Raw genomic sequence first — 24,408 nt, 5'->3', positions numbered from 1 at the left:
CCATCAGGGCAAATGATGTAAGACTTTTGTCCTGAAGGACTCTTGATTTCCAGAGGTATGTATGATAAACAGGACAGAAGGTGAATGAGATTCAAGAACTCACTTCCGCAGCTCTCAAAAAAGTAGAGCTTTTTGTACCTAATCAAATTCATATCTTAATTCCAAATCCAGTAATGAGCAATGTTTCCTCTCAACTAAGGTACAATGGTTGGGTTATGGCAACATGATATCCACCCCTTAAAGTGGAAAAACACCGATTTATAAAAATTCATACAAACATTCAAAGCAAATTGAGTCCCTGCTAAAGATAGCAAACAGACAAAAATTACTTTATATTTCCCCTATAACTCCAGCAGTTCAAACACAAAAGATAATGATTAGTAGTTCTTTTTCTTGATTACTACTTTAACAAGTTTTAATCTTTAAAACAAAAAAATTAAAAAGAGGTATTAGTTTATCTATGTTTCAAAATGGCTACAGCATATATAGCAGATCATTTCTAGGCTGAAAATATTCATTAAAAGACCAAGCCACCAGACATGAAGAACAATAGAAAAAGAATTCCTTGTGTTTATCTCAAGCACATCCTGACTTTCAGTCAAAAATCTCTTTCCTGTTAGAGCTCTCTGAACAAGCAACGGCCATGCTTCCACCTGGGAAGTCTGAGGGGGTAAAGGCAGCCAATGCGTGGGACCCTGGAAGGTTTTTTTTTCCCCAAAATCATGGCCTACAGCAACAATGCCAAGCATGCACAATATGCCAGATCATCAATTACAAATATCACACATCAACAACATCAATGCTTCCAACAGTTTATTTTAGTAGAAGATAAATTAGACTTGTGTTTATTAGCTGTATACAAATTTGCTAAATCTGAGTTTGGCTTTAAAATAAGGGTGATGACGTATCTAAGAAGGCAACTGTGATGATTCAATTGTGTATTTAAAATATGTAACACATAGTTGGCTCTCAAAAGATAGTTAAATCAAGAAGATGCTTGTTGAATGAATGAACTGATGAACAAATGACTCAGTCTACACCAGCCTCATTATTCAATCTTAATGGTAGTTAGCATAATTTGCCTTTGGCCCACTGTTCTCAAAGCATGTTATTAATATTTAAAACCTGGAAATTTGTAGTGGCCTAGTGGTGAGTTCAGCATGCTCCACTTCAGCGCCCTAGGTTCGAGGGTTCGTACCCTGGGCATGGACCTACACCACTCATCAGTCATGCTATGGTGGTGACCCACATACAAAATGGAGAAAGAGGGGCTGACCCCGTGGCCGAGTGGTTAAGTTCGTGCGCTCCGCTGCAGGCAGCCCAGTGTTTCATTGGTTCAAATCCTAGGCACAGACATGGCACTGCTCATCAAACCATGCTGAGGCAGCGTCCCACATGCCACAACTAGAAGGACCCACAACGAAGAATATACAACTATGTACTGGGGGGCTTTGGGGAGAAAAAGGAAAAAATAAATTTTAAAAATCTTTAAAAACAAAATGGAGAAAGACTGGCATGGATGTTAGCCTGGCATGGATGTTAGCTCAGGGTTAATCTTCCTCAAGCAAAAAAAAAAAAAAGAGGAGGATTGGCAACAGATGTTGGCTCAGGGCTAATCTTCCTCAGGGGAAAAGAAACAAACCTGGAAATTTGTTACAATGCCATACCATAAAACATGTTGTGGTACAACTCATTCTTAAACCTACTGCCAAAATACTTTCTATGCTTTACAGCTCTCGATAAAAGGACTCCCACCATATAGTAAGCAGCACCTTATCGCTTCAGCAGTTTTTATCACACTAGTCTTCACACTCCTGCTCAAGATCAAGGCAGTCTCCACCCTTTCCAGCAAATATCCCACACTCATCCCAACCATTATGTGTTTCTATCACATTTTTACCTGCAACATGTTTCCTTATCACCAGTTATATAAAAACAGTCCATTTAAATATACAAATGTAGAGTTATCAATCTTTTCTAATTATTTCACATATCACCCATACAGACACAACTGAAATGATGTTAGTTTAGTTATTAATTATATCAATATTGGTTCTCACTAATACAAGATGTTAATAGGGGAAGGAGATACATGGGAATTCTCTGTACTTTTTGCTCAATTTTTATGTAAATCTGCTCCAAAAAATAAAGTTCATTAATTTTTATTGATATATATTGAAACGTGAAAATTCCACAAATAAATTTTAACCTTCCCTGATAGCTCCCCCTCGCAAAAAAAATAGGGACAAAAGCCAAAAACAGAGAGACAGAGAGAACAAAAAGGTGATGAGGCCTTATACTAAGGAATTCAGTTCCTAAAGTAACAAAAGGACCTCTCTTAGCCTATTTAAATATACACGTGTATACTTATATACTTATCACTTTGCTAATTGTTTCACATGTACTAATCATAGAGACAACACAACTGAGCTGATGAAGTTCCTTAAAAAAAATTGTTTCATGACAGTTTTTTTAACTTAAAAAAATCACAAAAGGGGTCAGCCTAGTGGCATAGTGGTTAAGTTCACACACACTGCTTCAGCGGCCTGGGGTTTGCGGGTTTGGATACCGGGCACAGACCTGCACACCACTCATCAAGCCATGCTGTGGAAGGGTACCACATACAAAATAGAGGAAGACTAGCACAGATGTTAGCTCAGCAACAATCTTCCTCAAGCAAAAAAAGAGAAAGAGTGACAACAGATGTTAGCTCAGGGCCAATTTTCCTCACCCAAAAAAAAAAAAAGTCATAATAATAACTTTTTTTTTAATTAGGAAGAAAAGGTTAAAATATAAAGAGAAATGGGGGATGGGGGCTGGTCCCATGGCACAGTGGTTAAGTTCGGTGTGCTTCACTTCAGCAGCCTGGGTTCACGGGTTCGGATCCCAGGTGAGGACCTACACCACTTGTCGGTCATGCTGTGGCAGCGACTCACATACAAAATAGAGGAAGACTGGGACAGATGTTAGTTCAGGGTGAATCTTCCTCAGCAAAAAACAAAAAAAAAAGAAGAGAGAGAGAAATGGAGGAAAGAGTGAGAGGTATCATCTTACACTAAGGTATTCAATTACTAAGCAACAAAGGACAGCACCTAGCTATATGAGTGGCTATCATACCACAAAGCAATCTCTAATGACAGCTGACAGTCTCTAGAATCACCCTGTGAATCAATTTCATGAAATATTTTCATTTTAGACATAAGGAACCAAAGGAAAATATTCCCAGAAAAGCACCAGAACAAAGAGGCATCAGAATCTCCTATTAAGGGGCTGGCCCCGTGGCCAAGTGGTTAAGTTCGCGTGCTCCGCTGCAGGCGGCCCAGTGTTTCATTGGTTCAAATCCTGGGCGCGGACATGGCACTGCTCATCAAACCACGCTGAGGCAGCGTCCCACATGCCACAACCAGAAGGACCCACAACGAAGAATATACAACTATGTACTGGGAGGCTTTGGGGAAACAAAGCAAAAAAATTTAAAAATCTAAAAAAAAAAAAAAAAGAATCTCCTATTAATACAATGCATTCAAAACAATTTTTAAACTCGGGCCTTTTTTCTCTAACAAGTCACTGCAAGGGGGTTATTTTTATGTGAAACAGCTCTGTTCCAACAATTTCAAAAACTTAAGATAGCACAGTTTGAGGAAAGTATTCCTAACAGTAAAAAGTCATTATTTTGAAAGCTCCTGAAATGAGGAGGAAGACGGGGACAAGTCTTTAGTTTTATTTTGCCTACCTAACCACAAACGATTCAGCTCATGCTGGAGCGTCAGTATCCTTGCAACCCACTCTATCCGCCACCAAGAAAAAAATACCAACCACAAAAACCACCTAAAACGCATATTTGGGAGGACTAACAACTTATAGGACAGATATTTGCTAACCACATAAAGCAGACAGCAACTGAGTCTCTATTTTGGTCTTGACACTAAATTCAAAATACAAAACTTGAGGCAAGAAGGAAGTGAGTTTCAAGAACAATATGAAAACCGCAGAACACAGATAATGAATGGAACTTGTAATCATCTTTTCATACGACTTCCAAGTTTCTGCACACATAGAGGGTACTTTAAGGCAACTTTAACCTTTCCCCTTCAGCCTGATTTTTGAAACGAAGATCAAAGAAAAGCAGTTTAAACTCACACGCTCCTCCAGTTATGCAACACAGATTTAGACATTACACTTCAAAACCCCAGCCATTACTTCAGCACCACCAATCCAAATACCATTCCAGAGCTTTGAAGCAGCCCTAATGGTATCTCCCATTTGCAAGTAACACTTCTGTAGTCAAAAGATCTTACTTAGGGTAGATGTTAATGTAAAACCACTCAGACTACACAGACACACACGCCTGGAGGCAGACTGGAAGGTGTTCAGAAGTCCATGTAACACCATTACAGAGAGTGTCAGCCTAGCAGCTGTCATAAACACTTCATAATCACTCAGACACGCAAACTGGATCCCCTTTACCTCATTTTATTTTGTGCTGTATACACGTCCAATTGAAAAGAGAAAAGGAAAGCAGTGCTACAGATAAGCCAATTTTGGCTTCTAGCCTTTTTCCACTTTTAAAAGACTGAGTTGTCATATTTTATTGGTACTGTAAACCTATCCTGATATAATCTGTTGATTGAATATAGTTTTGCAATAGATATTTAACCAAGGAGAAACTGATGATATTGAATAGAAGCCTCAGGTTTTTCTTCTTTAAAATAGGTATCATATTGACTTAGAAGATTGATAAGATGATAAAAAATGACTGATAACACCAATGGGAGCAGGAAATGGAGCAACTAGAACTCTCAGATATTGCAGATGGAAGGATATAATGGCACAAACTCTTGGGAAAACTCTAGACAACTTCTAATAAGGCTAAATATATGCCTAACCTATGACCCAGCAATTCTACTCCTAGGCACATACTCAAAAATAGAGCACATATATCTACAATTATGTTTATGGAAGTTTTATTCACTACAGCCAAAAGCCAGAAACACAAATGTCCATCAAAAGGAGAATTGCGAAGCAAACTGTGGTATATTTAATCAGTGGAATAATACACAGTAATAAAAACAAAAATTAAAAATATAAACTACTGCAACATGCAAAAACCTGAATGAATCTAAAAACATATACTGAGGGGCTGGCCCCGTGGTTGAGTGGTTAAGTTTGTGCGCTCCGCTGCAGGCGGCCCACTGTTTTGTTGGTTCGAATCCTGGGCGCGGACATGGCACTGCTCATCAAACCACGCTGAGGCAGCGTCCCACATGCCACAACTAGAAGGACCAACAGTGAAGAATATACAACTATGTACCAGGGGGCTTTGGGTACAAAAGGAAAAAAATAAAATCTTTAAAAAAAAAAAAAACATATACTGAGCAAAAAAGACAGACACAATGGAGTACATCCTGTGTACCTCTATTTATAAGCTCAACACAGGCAAAACTAACCTATGGTCACAACAGTGATTACCGTACTTGGGAGGAGGGAAATATTGACTGGGGAACTTTCTGAGGAAGAAAAATGTTGTACATTTTGTTCTTAATGGTAGCTTCATTTATTTATGTATGTATACACACACACACACACATATATACACACACATACACACACAGTCATCAAGCTATAGAATTGAGATTTGTACATTTCATGGTATGTTTGTTATATCCTAATTTTTAAAAAGATATCTATCATAAGTAAACCGTGATACATACAGACAATGGTATATTATTCAGTACTAAAAAGAAATGAGCCACCAAGCCATGAAAAGACATGGAGGAAACTTAAATGCATATTATTAAGCAAAAGGAGCCAACCTGAAATGGCTACATACTGTATGATTCCAACTATATGACATTCTGGAAAGACAAAACTATACAGACAGTAAAAAGATCAGTGGCCAGCACAGTGGCCAAGTGGTTAAGTTTGCATGCTCTGCTTCACCAGCCCAGGAATTCGCCGGTTCAGATCCTGGGCACAGACCTAGCACTGCTCATCAAGCCATGCTGAGGCGGCATCCCACAAAGAAGAGCCAGAAGGACCTACAACTAGAATATACAACTATGTACAGTGGGGCTTTGGAGGGAAGAAGAAGAGGAAAAAAAAGAAGACTGACAACAGATGTTAGTACAGGTGCCAATCTTTAAAAAAAAAAAAGATCAGTGGCTGCCAGGGGAGGTAGTACAGAGGATCTTTAGGGCAGTGAGACTATTCTGTATGCTAGAATGGTGGATACATGTCACTATACATTTGTCAAAACTCATGGGAAGCACAACACCAAAAGTGAACCCTAAAATAAACCATGGACTTGAGTGATAATGATATGTCCATGTCGGTTCACCGGTTCTAATAAATGTACCACTCTGATGTGGAATGTTGATAGCGGGGAGGCGGTGCGTTTGTGAGAACAGGAGGTATACGGGAAATCTCTGTACTTTCACTTTTGCTATGAACCTAAAACTGCTCTAGAAAATAAAGTCTGTATTTTTTTAAAAGGTTATCTATCAAAGAAGCTAAGCTGGTTAAATATGATCTTTAATTTTTTCATCTGTAAAATAAGAATAATGCTAAGTAGAAAAATTGACAGGATAATAGACAATAATAGGCAACATGCCTAAAATAATGTATGTGGTACATTCTGATTATTCAAATTATACATGTTATTATTTATATTAATATTGTGAAACTTTACTAGACAGCACAAGTGTCAAAACTCTCCCAGAGGGCCAAGCCCGTGGTCAAGTGGTTAAGGGTTTCACCGGTTCGAGTCCTCGGCACGGACATAGCACTGCTCATCAGGCCACGCTGAGGCGGCATCCCACATGCCACAACTAGAAGGAACCACAACTAAAAATACACAACTATGTACCGGGGGGCTATGGGGAGAAAAATAAAAAACAAAAAGTCTTTAAAACTCCCCCAGACATCCCATCACTACAGCATATTCATACCTGCATTGTAACACTAATCGCATAGGCCAGTGTTTCTCAACCTCAGCACTACTGACATTTTGGACTGCACAATTTGTTCTGGGAGGTTGTCCTGTACATTGTAGCATGTTTAACAGCATCTCTAGCTTTCACCCACTAGATGCCAGTAGCAACTCCCAAAAGTCATAATTAAAAATGTCTGCAGGGGGCCAGCCCCCTGGCCGACTGGTTAAGGTCACGCACTCTGCTTCAGCAGGATGGGGTTTCAGCAGTTAGGATCCTGGGTGCAGACACGGCACCACTTATGAGGCCACACTTAGGCAGCATCCCACATAGCACAACCAGAGACACTCACAACTAGAATATACAACTATGTACTGGAGGGGCTTTGGGGAGAAGAAGAAGGAAGGAAGGAAGACTGGCAACAGTTGTTAGCTCAGGTGCCAATCTAAAAAAAAAAACCAAATGTAGTAGGTCAATTGCATCTAAATAAAACTGGAAAAGAAAAAGCACAAAATTTTTTAAAAATCAGTGTAAATGCCTATTTTCCTGGTTTTGATATTGTACTACAGTTTATATAAGATGTCACCCTTTGGGGGAAGCTGGGTGAAGGGTAAACAGGACTCTAAATAACATTCTCCAACTTCCATGGGTCTCTACTTCAAAACAAAAATATTTTAAAAAGCAACTCGAAGAATAGACCAAAAAAAAATAAACCAAAGCAAAACACAGAGAGGGCAAAAATTACCTGCACATATATGATGTTATTGCAATCAAGTGGGGCAAGAACGGTCTTTTCAGGAAATGGTGCCAAATCAAACAGGTATCACTGTTTTAAAATTTTTTAATTAAAAAAAGCCTTGACCCCTATCTCATACCATAGACCAAAAATTTCAAATGGATCATAAACCTAAAGATAATAACAACAACCTTCTAACAGAAAACACAGGAGAATATCTTCATGGCCATAGAGTAAAACAAGGATACGAAAACCATTAACAATCGAGTAAACCACTTAAAATCTGATCTGGATTTCTTTCATCAAAAGACAACATTTAGAAAGTGAAAATGTAAGAACATCTGTAAAGGAGACTATTAGGACAAATGATGAAATCAGAAAAGAGACTGTGGATTACACCATAGTATTCTATCAAATGTAAATGTCCCAGTTTTGATAATAGTGCCATGGTTGTACAAGATAACGTGCTTATTCTTAGGAAATGTGCACTAAATTATTTATGGAAAAAGGGGGCATGATTTCTCCTACTCATAAACAGTTAAGAAAAAACCTGCACAAACAAAAAATTGAGAGAATGATAAAGCAAATGAGGCACAATGTCCATAACTGGTAAATGTGGATAGTGGGCAACAGGAGTTTCTTGTACCAGTTATAAAATTTCCTGAAAGTTTGATATTATTGCAAAATACAAAGCATCTTTAAAACCCCACCATGAGGGGCTGGCCCCATGGCCTAGTGGTTAAATTCGGCATGCTCTACTTTAGTGACCTGGGTTCGGTTCCCAGGCACAAACCTATACCGCTTGTCAGCTGCCATGCTGTGGTGGCAACCCTTATACAAAATAGAGGAATAGTGGCACAGATATTAGCTCAGGGCAAATCTTCCTCAAGAGAAAAAAAAAAAAGAGGAAGATTGGCAATGGAAGTTAGCTCAGGGTGAATCTTCCTCAGCAAAAAAAAAACAAAAAACAAAAAACCCACAAGATACCAACACATACCCACCAGAATGGTTAAAATTAAAAAGACTGACAATACCAAGAGCTAATGAGAATGTGGAGCGAACGAAGCTTTCATACATTGCTGCTGGGAGTACCTATTGGTAAAAACACTCTAGAAAACTGTTTGGCAACATCTACTAAAGTTAAACACACACCTACACTATGACAGCAAATCCACCCTAGGTCTATATCCAAGAGAAATGTGTCCAACATAGTCCAAGAAACATATACAAGAATGATCAGGGGCTGGCTCCGTGGCCCAGTGGTTAAGTTCACACACTCTGCTTCGGCCACCCAGGGTTTTGCCAGTTTGAATCCTGGGCGTGGACATGGCATAGCTCATCAAGCCATGCTGAGGCGGCATCCCACATGCCACAACTAAAAATACACAACTATGCACCGGGGGGCTTTGGGAGAAAAAGGAAAAATTTTTTAAAAAATCTTAAGAAGAATGTTCAGAGTAGCTTTAATCACAATACCCACAAACTGGAAAAAACAAAAACGTCTATCAGTTGTATAATGGACTTTTTAAAATGTGGTGTATTCTTGATAAAAGACTACACAGCAAAAATCGGAACAAATTACTGCTACACACAATAACATGAGAGAATCTCACAACCATACTTTTAGGAGAAAGAAGCCAGACACAAAAGAATACAGACTGTATTATCTATGACCATACCCATTTTTTTTATGAAGTTCAAGAATAGAAAAAACTAATCTCTGGTGATAGAAGTCAGAATAGTGACTACTTGGAGGGACAAGGAGAACAGTATTAAGAGGGAAAGGGCATGGGGGACTCTTCTGGGTTGCTGGAAATGTTCCATATCTTAATCTAAGTGATGTACAGAAGGTTATATGTGTATGGAAAAATTTAATCCATACACCTAAAATATGTGTACTTTACTAAATTTAATATATTCAATAAAAGTTATAACAAAAGAAAAAGATTGTCTTCCAGAAACTCGTAAGTCAGCTTGTGTCCAAAGAATATCTTCTGTTTTAGAGTAGAAAAACAGCAAAAATATTTCAAACAAGAGACATTCCAACTTACAATAATCAATTTCAAACTCAAAGTAGATTGCTTATTTCAAATCAATGAAAGTCACATAAAGCCACTATTAAAACATAAAGAAGGATTTGGGGTCCGCCCAGTGGCATAGCATAAGCTTGTAAGCTCTGCTTTGGTGGCCCAGGATTCGCGGGTTCAGATCCCGGGTGCAGATCTACACACTGCTCATCAAGCCATGCTGTGGCGGCGTCCCATGTACAAAATAGAGGAAGACTGACAACAAACATTAGCTCAGGGTCAATCTTCCCCACCAAAAAATAAAATAAAGATTAAACTTCAAATGCAAGACTTCTCTAAAGTGACACCTTAAGAAACATAGTCTAAGAAAACATATTTTCCTCCACTAATACAGGTAGATTCCAGAAGTTATTTCAACATTATTCTTCATTGCTGCTTTTATTTACTCCATGATACCCAATGTTCTTCCATCACAGGTGACTAAAGAGCCATTCATTACTTCTCTTTCCAGTTACAAGAGACTGGACCAAACAAAATAAGGCCAGACTCTCAACAAAGGCAACTTTTTCATTGGAGTCCATATTCAAACTTTCTATGCTTGCCAGTTACCCAAATCAGTGACTTTATACTGCTCCCAAATGAAATCCATAAAAATTGTTTCCTGGCTAGCAATCTTGACATGGCAAGGTCTATTGGCGCCCAACTCCTAATAAATAACAGACTAATTGGTATTTACCTGAAATATGCCCTTGCATGTAGCTTTTACACCAAAAGCTTTAGAGCAAATACTTCCTTTCAGGGGAACAGCTGCACTTTTCTTAGCTCGATGTGTTAGCGACACCTAGTGTCAGATCTTCGAAGCACAGTCAAAGCTCCAAGAAAACACTCCAAATTGTTAACTTAATGAACTTAAAACATACTGTTTCATACAATGCAACTGTCATCTTCTAGGTGCTGTAATGAATACATTCTCAAGATTTGTTAAGATATTAAGCATTTCAAACAGGATGAGAAGGGCCTGGCCCGGTGGCGTAGCAGTGAAGTTCACATGCTCCGCTTCAGTGGCCCAGGCTTCGCCAGTTCAGGTCCTGGGCATGGACCTATGCATGGTTTATCAAGCCATGCTGTGGCAGGCGTCCCACATATAAAATAGAGGAAGATGGGCACAGATGTTAGCTCAGGGCCAGTCCTCCTCAAAAAAAAAAGAAAAAAGAAATACTCTTCTCAAAAGCAGAAGAGAAAACTAAATCACCATTTAGAGAGCAAAAAAGAATGGAAAACTATCAGGACTTTTACAAAGGTACTATCTTCGGTTTCTTATCCATTGAAAATTTTAAATGAGAACCCTTTATTACTTATACTATATAATGCAATTTTTGTCTAACATAATTTTTAACATAATGAAATCGAAGTCTCATAATGAAATTCTATTTCTTCTAAAACTATGCCATCTTTCAGACCAGGCAGCACCAGCACTAGGTCAAACGTTGGAAACGTCTTTGCCTCTTTCTTCTCTTCTCAATGTCTTATCAGTTCCCACAACAACAAACTGAGTTCAGGCTCTCAACATTTCACATTTAGACAATGTTGAAACCGACTCCTAACTGGCCTCCTAACCTTTTCTTTTCTCCTCATTCTCTATTCATTCCGCTGTCACTGCAAGATCAATCTTTATTAAACAGGGTTTTGGAATCTATCTGTTTCTAAAAGACTTTTTAATGAACTCATACTGGCTGAAAGATTAATAAATCCAAATCTTCATCCTGCAATTCAAATCTCCTCCCTCAAACTCCTATGTCTCATTCCAAGTCTATGGAGAGTGTACAACTGCTAAAATGAACATTAGCAATTATAGACATGTTATTTGTGTTAAATGAAATAATACATGACTACAGTATGTCTAGCTTCTTTTTTTTTCTAACTTTTTTTTTTTTGAGGAAGATCAGCCCTGAGCTAACTGCTGCCGATCCTCCTCTTTTTGCTGAGGAAGACTGGCCCTGAGCTAAAGTCCGTGCCCGTCTTCCTCTACTTTTTATGTGGGATGCCTACCACAGCATGGCTTGCCAAGCGGTGCCACGTCTGCACCTGGGATCCGAACCGGCGAACCCCGGGCCTCTGAAGCAGAATGTGCGCACTTAAACGCTGCGCCACCGGGCTGGCCCCCCGCATGTCTAAAACACACTCAATGCCATAAAAGAAACTCCTTCAACTAGATGCCCTGTTGATAGTATTTGTCAAACCATGTTATGAAGACTCGATTACTTTTTTTATTTTTTTAATTAATTTTTTTTTTTGAGGAAGATTAGCCCTGAGCTAACATCTGCCACCAATCCTCTTTTTGCTGAGGAAGACTGGCCCTGAGCAAACATCTGTGCTCATCTTCCTCTACTTTATATGTGGGACACCTGCCACTGGATGGTTTACCAAGCAGTGCCATGTCCGCACTCAGGATCCAATCTGGCAAACCCCGGGTCACCAAAGCAGAACATGCGAACTTAACCACTGTGCCCTATTTTTTGTATTTTTAATTTCCATTCTGGGACAGATACTTCTGTAAACAACAAACACAATTTGGATGATGTGCAACCAGCAAACAGTTATAGGTTTCTAAAAGCTTACACTCATTTTCTGTACTTATGTTGTTGCATACAGTAACAAACATTTCATTGACTATCACCAGTTCGGGGAACAGCATCAGTCCAAGGGCACAAACTTAAAACCAAACTCACTATCTTTCCACCCAAATCTGCATCGCTGTCTACCTCTGTTCAAAGTCCTCCAAGGGCTTCTACAACTGAATTTTTTTCCTAATTTTTTTTTCTTCTTCTTTTCCGCAAACTCCCCCAGTGCATAGTTGTATATTCTAGTTGTAGGTCCTTCTAGTTCTGCTGTGTGGGACACTCCCTCAGCATGGCCTGATGAGCGGTGCTAGGTCTGCACCCAGAATCTAAACCAGTAAAACCCTGGGCTGCTGAAGTGGAGCACACCATCTTAACCACTTGGCCATGGGGCTGGCCCCTGAATTTTTTTTTAATGGGCAAAAAATTATATAGATAATTCCTAAAAGATCAAATGGCCAACAAATACATGAAAAAGTGCTCAGCATTATTAGTCATCAGGGAAATGCTTATTAAAACCAGGAGAAATCACTCTGATTTAATTCAACCATCAGAATGGCTGAAATTAGAAAGAAGGACAACATGAAATGTTGGCAAGGATGTGGAACAACTCATATATTGTTGGAGGAAATGTAAAACAGTACAACTACTTTGGAAAAAGGTTTTCCAAAGTTTTTATGAAACGAACCACATTCCTACCTTACAAAGCAGCAATTTGACTTGTAGGTATTTACCTAAGAGAAATGAACACATGGGGCTGGCCCCGTGGCCGAGTGGTTAAGTTCGTGCGCTCCGCTGCAGGCGGCCCAGTGTTTCGTTGGTTCAAATCCTGGGCACGTACATGGCACTGCTCATCAAACCACGCTGAGGCAGCATCCCACATGCCACAACTAGAAGGACCCACAACGAAGAAGATACAACTATGTACCGGGGGGCTTTGGGGAGAAAAAGGAAAAAATAAAATCTAAAAAAAAAAAAAAAAGAAATGAACACATGAGCCAGCCCTGGTAGCCTAGTGGTTAATTCAGTGCACTGTGCTTCAGCAGCCTGGGTTTGGTTCCCAGGCGCAGAACCACACCACTTGCCTGTCAGTAGCCATGCTGTGGCAGTGGCTCACACAGAGGAATTAGAAGGACCTACAACTAGAATACACAACTATGTACTGGGGTTTTGGGGTGGGGAAAAAAAGTGAACACATGTTTACAAAAAGACTTACAGGAGAATCTTCACAGCAGCTTTATTCATAATAGACAAAAGCTATAAACAGCCCAGCTACCTATCATTAAGAGAAGGGATAGGGGCCGGGCCCGTGGCCGAGTGGTTAAGTTCACGTGCTCTGGTTCAGCAGCCCAGGGTTTTGCCAGTTCAGATCCTGGGTGGGGACATGACACCGCTCATCAAGCCACGCTGAGGAGGCATCCCACATGCCACAACTAGAAGGACTCACAACTACAAATACACGACTATGTACTGGGGGGCTTCGGGAGAAAAAGGAAAAATAAAATCTTTAAAAAAAAGAGAGAAGGGATAAACTATGGTATATTCATACAATGGAGTACTATTCAGCAATAAAAAGGAACAAACTACATGGGTGAATCTCACAAACATTATGCTGAGTGAAAGAAGCCTTACACAAAAAGAGTGCATACTGTATAACAGTACAAAAGTTCTAAAACGGGCAAACCTAATCTACAGTAGAAAAAAATGAGAATAGCCGTTGCTTCTGGATGGAGTGGAGGAAAAACGAATCAGAAACATGCATAAAGGAAATTTCTTGAGTGATAATCATTTTCAGAGATTTGGGTTACCTAGGTGCACACACATGTCAAAGCTCAGGAAATTCACATATTAAGATTTGTGTATTTAATTGTGTATAAATTTTACTTAAAAACTAATCAAATATTGAACTCTAGTTAATGATATGCATGCAAAAGTAGTTAGGGGAAAGTCTGCTGATGTTTGCAATTTACTTTGAAATGTGTCACAGAAGATAGATTGATATGAGACAAAGCAAGCCTAGTCAAATTTTAATGGTACAATTGAGGTGGTGAGTATATACATGTTTTCACTGTAAAACTGTTTCAACTTTGCTCTATATTTGAAATTTTTGAAGTCTTTACAGTGGTTGACCAAGCTCTGGCCCAGCACCACCTCCCAGACATCATCTCCCAGCTTTCATCACCTGGCCCACCCAGCTGCAGCTAAACTGCCTCCCTGGTCTTCTTGAACACAGGAAACACAATCTGATCACACAGCACTGGCTTTGAATGCTCCTCCCTCAAATACCCACAAGGATCACTCCTCCACGATTCTGCTCAAAGGGTCTTTGGGAACGGCTTCCCTAGACCACCCTACATAACATAGCAGCCCACAGCAACATCGACCACCTCATCACAACACTCATCACCCTCAAGCACAGTACATATTCATTGCCACCTTCCCTACCCTCCAACCCATCTACCTAGAATTGAAATTCCACAAGAAGAATGATTTTGTTTTGCTCAGTCTTGTTTTCCCAGCACCTTGAACGGGGTCTGGCATGTAAAAGGCAATCAATAAATCTTTGCTGAGTGAATGAATTAATAAATGAACGGGGTAAGTATAAATGGCATGGCTTTACAAGAATGAAATTTGGCAAATCTATCAAGAGCCTTAGTATATCTACTTTTATTGATCCTTCCAAATTACATGATCATAAAGATATTTATCTCAATATTCTGTATGAAGAAAAAAACTTAAATCTAAATCAATGTCCAACTATAGAGAAAAGAACATTTCCACCTCAGAGCCTCTGACTTTACTCTTTGCTGTTCCAATCTTACACTCGCTAAATCTTAATTAACTTCTAATGCCACTTCCTTATTATAATCTCTTATTCTTTTCTTCATATAACAATTTAAGTTATATATAAATTTATTTTTATTTAAATTCATCCCTGCTACTAGCCCCATTAGATCAAAGACCATGTCTATTTTGCTCAAAAGACATATTTTATCCCAGACTTGAGTTGAATAAATGAACACCTGTAAGTCCTCGTAGTTCATGGCACCAAAGTCAATCTATGTGTAAAACTGGGAGAAAAAAAATCAAGAATGTAAGTATGATATTTTAAGATAACTGAAATAAATAATAAGATAACAGCAGCTAATAGAATTCAAGGAACTACTGTTTTTTTCATATGAATACCACAAAACTATTTGGTTTTTAGTCCATGCACATGTATCACTTTGATTTTTCTTTTTAAAAAGTGCAAGAAAGCATATATTTACATTTCCAAAGAGAGGCAATGACATTGTTAGGCACGGGTGGGAAAAGGGCCTGAACATCAACATAACGAATAATCCTTCTTTCTTATGTTACATCAGATGTGTTGAGAGAAGGGGCCTGGCAGCTTGGGGAAGCTGGGAAAGCTGCTGTTTTTCTGCAGCCATCTCACATACAAAGCGGTGGGGATTGTGCAGTAGACAAGCCACAGCACAGCTCTGCTTCTGAGCTAACTCTACCGAACTATACTCCTAGAATCACCCAAGTCTCGTTCATATCTGTACTCTTCATAAATAGACAATCTTTTAAAACGTTTAAACAGGATACGTTTACTTTCTTAACCTGAGACTCGCAGGGGGAACAGCTATATAAAATCAACAGAAGGGAAGCTGTGCACAAACCTGAAGCAAAACCTGAGCTATGGTTGGGACAGGGACTGACCTCCTGCCCACCCACACTGACTCAAAAGCAAATCTGATTCACGGTCTGCAAAGATCCCTAAGAGCCAGGATTATTTCTAGGTTGACCAACATAAGCTCCCCACTGCCTAGCACATGGTCACACTTAAATCATTATTGACTACCTGACTGGTGATAAACACGTTTCAGAAGGGTTTCGTTAGAGTAGTGGGTACAGTCACAGCAGTCTGTAAAAGATGAATACTTGAAGGTACATCACAACCTTTTACAGTGAAAACTAAAACTAAACTGTCCCACCACTTGCATGGCATATCTTCTGCTATCACACTTGGGAAGTACTGAGGTATAGCGCTTAGATCACGGGCTTTGAATTTGAAGTCGGATAGAACCGGGTTTTAATTCCAGTTCAACCTCTTCCAAGCAGTGTGACCTTACCATCCGTAAAATAGGATAACTCCTACCTCAGTGTACAACTGCTGAGATAATGTGTAGATAAAGCTCTTTGAACATAGTAAGAGCTCAATCAAGGCAACAGAAGGAGCTTATTCTCCCAAACTGCCTCCTAATTCTTGAAACAGTCCTCACAGGGCTATCTTAATACTATAGTAAACAACTAGTCAATGAAACTTCCATGAAGAAACGATTATTCAAGTCTCTCAAAATACAATCTGGGTACGAGAATTACTTTAAAGAAGTAATTTAAATTACTTAGAAGATCTTTAAGTCACTCAGAGCTAAACACAAGTTAACTTTAAAACTATTAAAAGCGATGCTTCTAATTATAACCAAAACAAGTAGGTAGGCTGAGTACCACCAAAGGAATGTGCTCAATCCAGTTGACACCCCTAATCACACAAGGCTCAACCTTCTTGTTAAGGCTCTAGCTTCCTCTTTGCCTTCAAGTCTGTCAACAAACAGCGTGATGGATCAAAATGAAGTCTCTATTAACAAGAAAAAGTTACATTTACAAGATCCTTTCCTCTGATCACAATCTAAAAATATTTCTATTGGTAGGAAAAAAAAAAACACTGCCACATTTTAAGCCCTTTGTCCATGCTTTGGCATGATACTTAAATTATAAACAACATTGCAGGGCCTTGAAAAATGTCAACTACAAATCCCAAAAGGGAAAAGGAAGAGGACACTCATTACATGACATACCAGCAGGATTCTTCTACCTCTAGAAAATAAAGCCAATCTTTAAAAACAAGAAATACAAAACCCCAAATCCTAAACACCTAATAATACGATACATAATTATATGATTAGATGAAAGACCAAAGGTCATCATAAGTGATTTATCAAAGAGCAATTTTTTTACTTACATTATTAAGGAATTATGAAGTCCGACGTGCTCACTACTTAATAATCTTTATGCCACTGAAGCCAAATTCTGTACTCAAGAACATTCTGAATTCCATTAAATTTGAGGTAATATGTGTTTGCTTACAAATCTTTTAAGTAACTACATTACCCAAAAGAACCAAAAAAGGGGGGAAAGTTCTAGCTGAAACACACATACAGGGGCTTCAAACAATTCGGTGAATGCATTTATTGAAGGTACAAATTAAAATTCTATTGGCCCCGAGCCTCCAACTGCAAAAGAACTACATTACAGCAGTCCCCCTCCTCCCCCACCCACTGGAGAGATACAACACTTAGGCCACGCCAAACACTGGAACGTAAGGACAAGCCAAAGTATGCAGTCCCTACTACACTTCACTGAGCCATGAGCCTACCAAGCCTCTTCCTCTTTTAGGACATTTTATTTTTGGTCATCCCAAAGAGGAATATGTAGGACTTAAGAGGCAAACTGGGACCCAACATTAGGCAATTTGAAACATTTACCGAAATTAGGATTTATCTTTTCTCTCTCTCTTTTTTTTTTTTTTTTTTTGGTGAGGAAGATTTGCCCAAGCTAACATTTGTTGCCAATCCTCCTCCTTTTGTTTTGAGGAAGATTGTCCCTGAGCTAATATCTATACCAATCTTCCTCTGTTTTATGTGGGATGCCAACACAGAGTGGCTTGAGGAGTGGTGCTAGGTCCACACCTGGGAACCGAACCTGCAAAGCCCAGGCCACTGAAGCAGAGTATGCAAACTTAACCACTACACCACCAGGCCAGCCCCTGGGATTTATCCTATATAGATACATAGACCATAGACATAAAATAACCTTTGTTCAAGTTCATGTATGACATCATTGTTTCTAATACAAAATAAAAAAGGGATATTCAAACTTTTTTGATAATAGGGAACAAGTTATGTAAATTAAGGAAAATCCAAATAATGGGGCTATATCCAAATATGCAGGTATAAAACTCACTGAAGAAGCTCTCTGAATACTGACATTATTAGTGAAAAACATTAAAGCACAGATTAAGTTGTATAATATGCTCCCATCTGCTAGGGAAGGGCAGGGTGGGAGAAATACATTTATACATTTTTGTTTTTGTGAAGAAGGTTGTCGCTGAGCTAACATCTGTGCCAATCTTCCTCTATTTTGTACGTGGGACATTGCCACAGCATGGCTTGACGAGCGGTGTGTAGGTCTGCACCTGGGATCCAAACCTGGGAACCCCGGGCCACTGAAGCAGAGCTCGCAAACTTATACACTATGCCATGGGGCCAGCCCCTGTGTGCTTTTATTTGCATAAAATACTGCTATAAGCAAACCAAAGAAACTAGAGATCCTGGCTGCCTCAAGGTAGGGGAAATTGAGGACAAGAGGAGAAAAAAGTTTTTTATCCTTTTACACCTTCTGAATTTCATACCATGTGAATGCTTCTGTGAATGTTTTAACCGATTCGAAAGACTAACTTTTTTTTAACCATTGCTAATTTTTTTAAAAGCCTTTGGTAAGCCTGTTTACTCTTCTGTAAAATGAGGGGGGATGATAATAATAATACCTACTTAATAGAGTTACTATGATGAGAAATGAGATCTTGCATGTAAAGTGAGTCCACGATTCCTGATCCACTTGACAAATCATTTATAGCACCTGTGATTTCCCACTTGCCCCTATTCCTTGTGCCTTGCAGGATGTTGTACACATAGCAACCTCTTAGCAACTGCTTGTGAAATAAATGGATAAGACCTTATAGAAATGATCGCCACATTTCACATCAGCTAGCATGCTGGAAAGCATAACATTTTCAGGATTCAATCATCTTCATACTTACAGGGATGCTCCAGACCTGCATGCCATCACTGTAGCCAATCATAACCAGCAGAGGCGGTTCATTCCCAGTGCTGTGTACTTCATGAAATTCCAGATTTCTTGATGTATCTGCATTAGAATTAAGTAACAAAGAAGCAAATTAAAAAGACACAATGTCAATCAAGTAAACAACTATACTTCTTTAGTGTTATCAGTGCAACAATTGTTTAAATTCTTTTTCAATAAAAAGTAAGCACAGAAGTATTTGGAAGACATCACTTAAAATAAAATTAATAAGAAGCTGAAATTATAAAACTAGTAGTTTTTTTAAAACCAGTACCTATAATTATCAGCACAAGCAAGGTTTTAAAAATCAAATACTCACTAGAGAACTAATGAATATTAACAACAGGAATAAAACCATCTGCAAATGATAAATAAAAATGAAATATTTTACCATAATTAAATATAAATATGAAGTGTAATCACCTAGAATTTCTAATATTTGTAAATTTAGCAGTGCAAGAAAAATTATGTTCCTTTATGTATATGATTAAATCCTGATATATCTGAAGACACCGCACATATGGTCCACTACAAAAGAATTATATGTACTTGTGTAATCAACTTTTCCAATTCACATTAGTGAATATTAAGTATCTGTTACATAATATCAGTATCATAAAAGATATCCTTCTGAACAAAACTATTGCACCTCAAAAATCACTAATTTAAGCTTTATTTTTTTATAAAGATTAGCACCTGAGCTAACATCTGCTGCCAATCTTCTTTTTTGTGTTGTTTTTTTCTTCTTCTTCCCAAAGCCCCCCAGTACATAGCTCTATATTCTAATTGTAGGGCCTTCTGGCTCTGCTATCTAGGACGCCACCTCAGCATGGCCTGATGAGCAGTGCTAGGTCTGCGCCCAGGATCTGAACCGGCGAAAGCCTGGGCAACAGAAGCAGAGCATGTGAATTTAACCACTCGGCCCAGGAGAGGCCCCTAATTCAAGCATTCTATTCTCAGATCACAAGCTTATCTTCCAGCAAGTATGCTCAATTACTTCCACTGTGATTCATTCTTTGACTTCATTAGGACCTCCAGGCCACTGACACCCCTGGCTTCTCCCTATTCTTCAGATCCACCTTGTAGTTACTCTCCTCCCATCTTACTGTCTTTGATCAAGCATCTCAGTAACTTCTGTCAATAATCTACATTCTCTTATCCCTTTTTGTGGGATCTTTGCATGGCACCTAACAAGCAAAATCTCAATCACAGACGAACCCAACTACCCACTATCCTAATATGTTCTAAGGCAACCAAGTACTGCTATAGAAAAATCACACAATAAGACAGAATTGGTACCACTATAAATTAATGTATCTCCACAAACCTCAAGGGACCCTCAAAACTGAACAACATGGGGCTGGCCCCATGGCCAAGTGGTTATGTTGACAAGCTCCACTTTGGCGACCCAGGCTTTCGCCGGTTCGGATCCTGGGTGTGGACATGGCACCTCTCATCAGGCCACAGTGAGGTGGCGTCCCACATGCCACAACTAGGAGGACTCACAACTAAAAATATACACAACTATGTACTGGGGGGTTTGGGGGAGGAGAAAAAAAAAACTGAACAACAAATTTACTCTATTTTCTGGAACTTATTCTACAATTTCTTCAGTGAGTGTCTTAAACCTTCTCCAAGGCTTGACTCCACCCAATCTCTCTTTACCCAGCAAATAATCTGTCTCATACTGCACAGGGAAACTAGAAACTTCCTGTTGCCAAAGCCCTATGTGCATCTGTAGCACCTTCCTCTCATTCTATCCTACTACAAACAGTTGTCTTTCCTTCTAACGTAAGTCCCTCCATCCACGCTTTGGATTCCATGGGAGAGCAGAATTTGCCACCCCAAAATGTATCTCTTTAGCTTGCTTATTTTTAAGAACAAAAGACTCAAGATGAAACTTTGACCTTCCCCCTGTCTAAAAGAATTTAAGATAGAAGGCGTATTTCAGGAAGGAGCTATCAGCATGGATAACTATAATACAAAATAAACTATGTGTGGTAGACTGGGAGGAAGCTAGGCAAGGCCCATTAATCAAAGTCCTCCCCATATCCCATTGTCTTTGCAAGATAAGGCAAACATTCGTTTACCAAACATTTGCTTTCCATCTCCATGTGATCTGCCTTCTTCCCCTTTGACTTCCCAAACCACTACCCCCAACATCTTCCACTGTCTTTAGTTGAAGATGGTATTTAAGGCAGTGGCTTCAGCCATTTTGGCAAGGTACTCAGTTTTCCTGGGTTTCTCCCATGTATACATGTTATTAAACTTTGATTTTCTTCTGTTATTCTGTCTCATGTCAATTTAATTATTAGACCAGCCAGAAGAACCTAGAGGGTAGAGGAAGAGTTCTTCCTCCCCTAGAATCCCATCCTCCTCCACCTTCTCAGGAGCCTTTTCCAATCATTCCTCTCCCATATCTTCAATTCCTTCCATGCTACTGGATATTTTCAATGAGCATTTAAACATGCTGAAGTGTTTCTTATCTTAAAAAATTTCAAACAAATCAGCACCAGGGGATTTTAGATATAAATGACAAAGACAAAATTAATAAAACACTAGAGGATAATGTAGAAATGTATTTTCATGATCACGGTATAAGGAAAGACTTCCTAATAGGACACAAGAAACTCAACATAAAAGACTGGCAAATTCTACTATATTATTTGCTACATTAAAATGAAGAACTTCTGTTAACCATGAGGCACCCTTATCAGAAGAGTGAAAAGGCAAGCCACAGCAGGGGAGAAGAGACTTGCAACAATTATAACCCCACAAGGATTCACCTGGTACACATAACAATTAAAAATCTATACGAAAAAGGTAAGTCATTAGAAAAAGAGGCAAGAGACATGAAAAAACACTTCAAAAAGAAGATATTCAAATAACTTAATCATTAACACACACGAAAATGGCTCAACCTCATTTTTAATCAAGAAGTGCTAATTAAAACCACAGTGACAAAACCAAGTGTTGCAGGGCCGGCCCAGTGGCGCAGCGGTTAAGTGCACACCTTCCGCTTCGGCGGCCCGGGGTTCACCAGTTCGGATCCTGGATGTGGACACAGCACCACGTGGCAAGCCATGCTGTGGCAGGCATCCCACATATAAAGCAGAGGATGACGGGCAAGGATGTTAGCTCAGGGCCAGTCTTCCTCAACAAAAAGAGGAGGATTGGCAGCAGATGTTGGCTCAGAGCTAATCTTCCTCAAAAAAATAAAATAAATTAAAAAAATTAAAAAGCAAGTGCTGGCAGAATTTAGAGCAAAGGGATTGCCTGCTTACTGCTAGTGAATATAACTGGTACAACCACTTTGAAAATAGTTTGATAATATACATATGCTCAAGTTGAAGATCCCACGCCCCTTGACCAAGTAATTCCACTCCAGATATATACCTATTAGAAGCATGAGCACATGTGCACCAAGAGCCATGCACATGAATATTCACAGTACCATTTGTAAAGAGCCGGAAGCTGGAATCAATCCAAATGTCCACCATCATGAGAATGGACAAGGACAGTGGTATACTGCTATAATGTAATACTATCTGGCACAGAAAAAGAATGAACTACTATCATACACTCTAACATGGACGAACCTCACAGACATAATGAGCAAAGCAAACCAGACACAAAAGACTATATACTGAATAATTCTAGTCATACAAAATTCAAAATCACTAGGCAATTAGGTAGCAATATTCTATTTCTTACCCTACGTGATGGTTACACAGGTGTTGGATTTGTAAAAAGTCATTCATTGCTCTATAGTTTTGTTTTCTATTATTTACCATAATATGTTTGCACAATAAATAAGATTTTTAAGAATCATACATTGAATCAATAATACCCCTCTTCCTTTATTTGACTTCATCACTCTCCTCTCCTCTAGAAGTTAAATTCCTTCACTGAGTTATATAACTGTCATCTATTTTTCATCTCATTCACCTCGAATCCATTTCAGAATGGTTTCTGCCTCTGATACTCCTCCCAAATGACTTTCCTATGGTCACCAGTAACCTCCAGGTTGTTGAATCTAATATAGATCTTTCAAGCATATCTTGTTAGACTATTCAACAGCTATAATCAATGCTCACCATTTTCTCCTTAAAATATTTTCCCTTGGTTTTCCAGGCATAATCTACTCCTACTTTTCCTCCTACCTCTCTAGTCACTCCTTTATCATTTCCTCTGCTGCCTCATCCTTTTCTACCTACTCTTTAAACACCTGAGTTACGCAAGGCTAATTTCTACACTTCCTTTTCTCCTCACAGTATATCCTCCACAAGTGATCTCATTCCACCCATTGCATCAGTTCATATCTGTTAGTGACTTCCTCAACACAGGTTTCTGGTTATCTCAAAAGAAAATCAAATTCCACTCAAAGATCACAATTTCCTCCTCAAACTGGATCTTCTTCCAGGGTTCCCTATTTTGGTGAGTAGCATGATTATCTATCTAGACGGCAAAGTCAGGAACTGCCTTCTTCCTTCCCTCTAGCAATAAATCTATCACCAATCCCTGTGTCTTCCTCAACACCTCTCTTCTTACACCACCACCATCCCTGTCCACTACAACATCTCCTCCAAAAGCATAAATGGCTTCCTGCATCCACATTGCCAGCCAAACTCCATACGACAGTCAGACTGTTCTCTTTAAAGCACAAATAATGACATACCTCCTCACCTCCATCCTCCACATTAAAGACTTCCTGTTGCTTAAACATAAAGATCAAAATCTTTAACATAGCTTATAATCAGTAATTTTTTATGCTGACTTTCTTTTGAAAGGAATTCACCTGCTTAAAGTTAACAGCACATGATTCTATATCCAGCAAAATGCAGAATTATCAAACATTTTCCTAGGGCATAATTAATTCCCTTTATATCTAACACTTAAATGGTCTTTCATAATTTTCAATGTGCTTTCGTATATACATCATCTAATTGGACACACGACAATCCCATTTTATATGCAGAGCAGGAGTCAGTCTCATCTCATCATTGTCAAGAACATGTGAGGCTGAATTTACTCAAAGCTGAAGAGAATCTCAGGACTCTTGATGCGCAGTTCAGTCATCTTTCTACTATGGCTACCACCTTGATCACAGGTCACTTTTAGAAGGGCTCAAATGCCACATATGCAACCCTGAGGTCATTATAGGAACAAAATCTCCTTTCTCTTATTTT

General features: G+C 39.0%; 1 protein-coding gene across 20 annotated transcripts in view; it reads right to left on the bottom strand.

Annotated features, from left to right (window-relative positions):
• The window catches only part of BCAS3 (BCAS3 microtubule associated cell migration factor), a 569,848-nt gene that overhangs the window by 527,918 nt on the left and 17,522 nt on the right, over positions 1-24,408 (bottom strand). For all 20 annotated transcript variants that reach the window (XR_011493725.1, XR_011493724.1, XM_014856948.3 and 17 more), the window contains exon 5: positions 19,176-19,282. Coding sequence is in view for 18 of the 20 variants with exons in the window: in XM_014856948.3 (XP_014712434.1) it covers positions 19,176-19,282 (107 nt within the window). In the remaining 2 variants the exon portion in view is untranslated. The remainder of the gene's footprint in view (positions 1-19,175; positions 19,283-24,408) is intronic.

Source organism: Equus asinus, chromosome 13 (assembly GCF_041296235.1).
Source record: "Equus asinus isolate D_3611 breed Donkey chromosome 13, EquAss-T2T_v2, whole genome shotgun sequence".
In the NCBI taxonomy this organism is placed as follows: domain Eukaryota; kingdom Metazoa; phylum Chordata; class Mammalia; order Perissodactyla; family Equidae; genus Equus; species Equus asinus.
The sequence above is the reverse complement of the archived record's forward strand: the minus strand, read 5'-3'. Positions and strand labels throughout refer to the sequence as shown.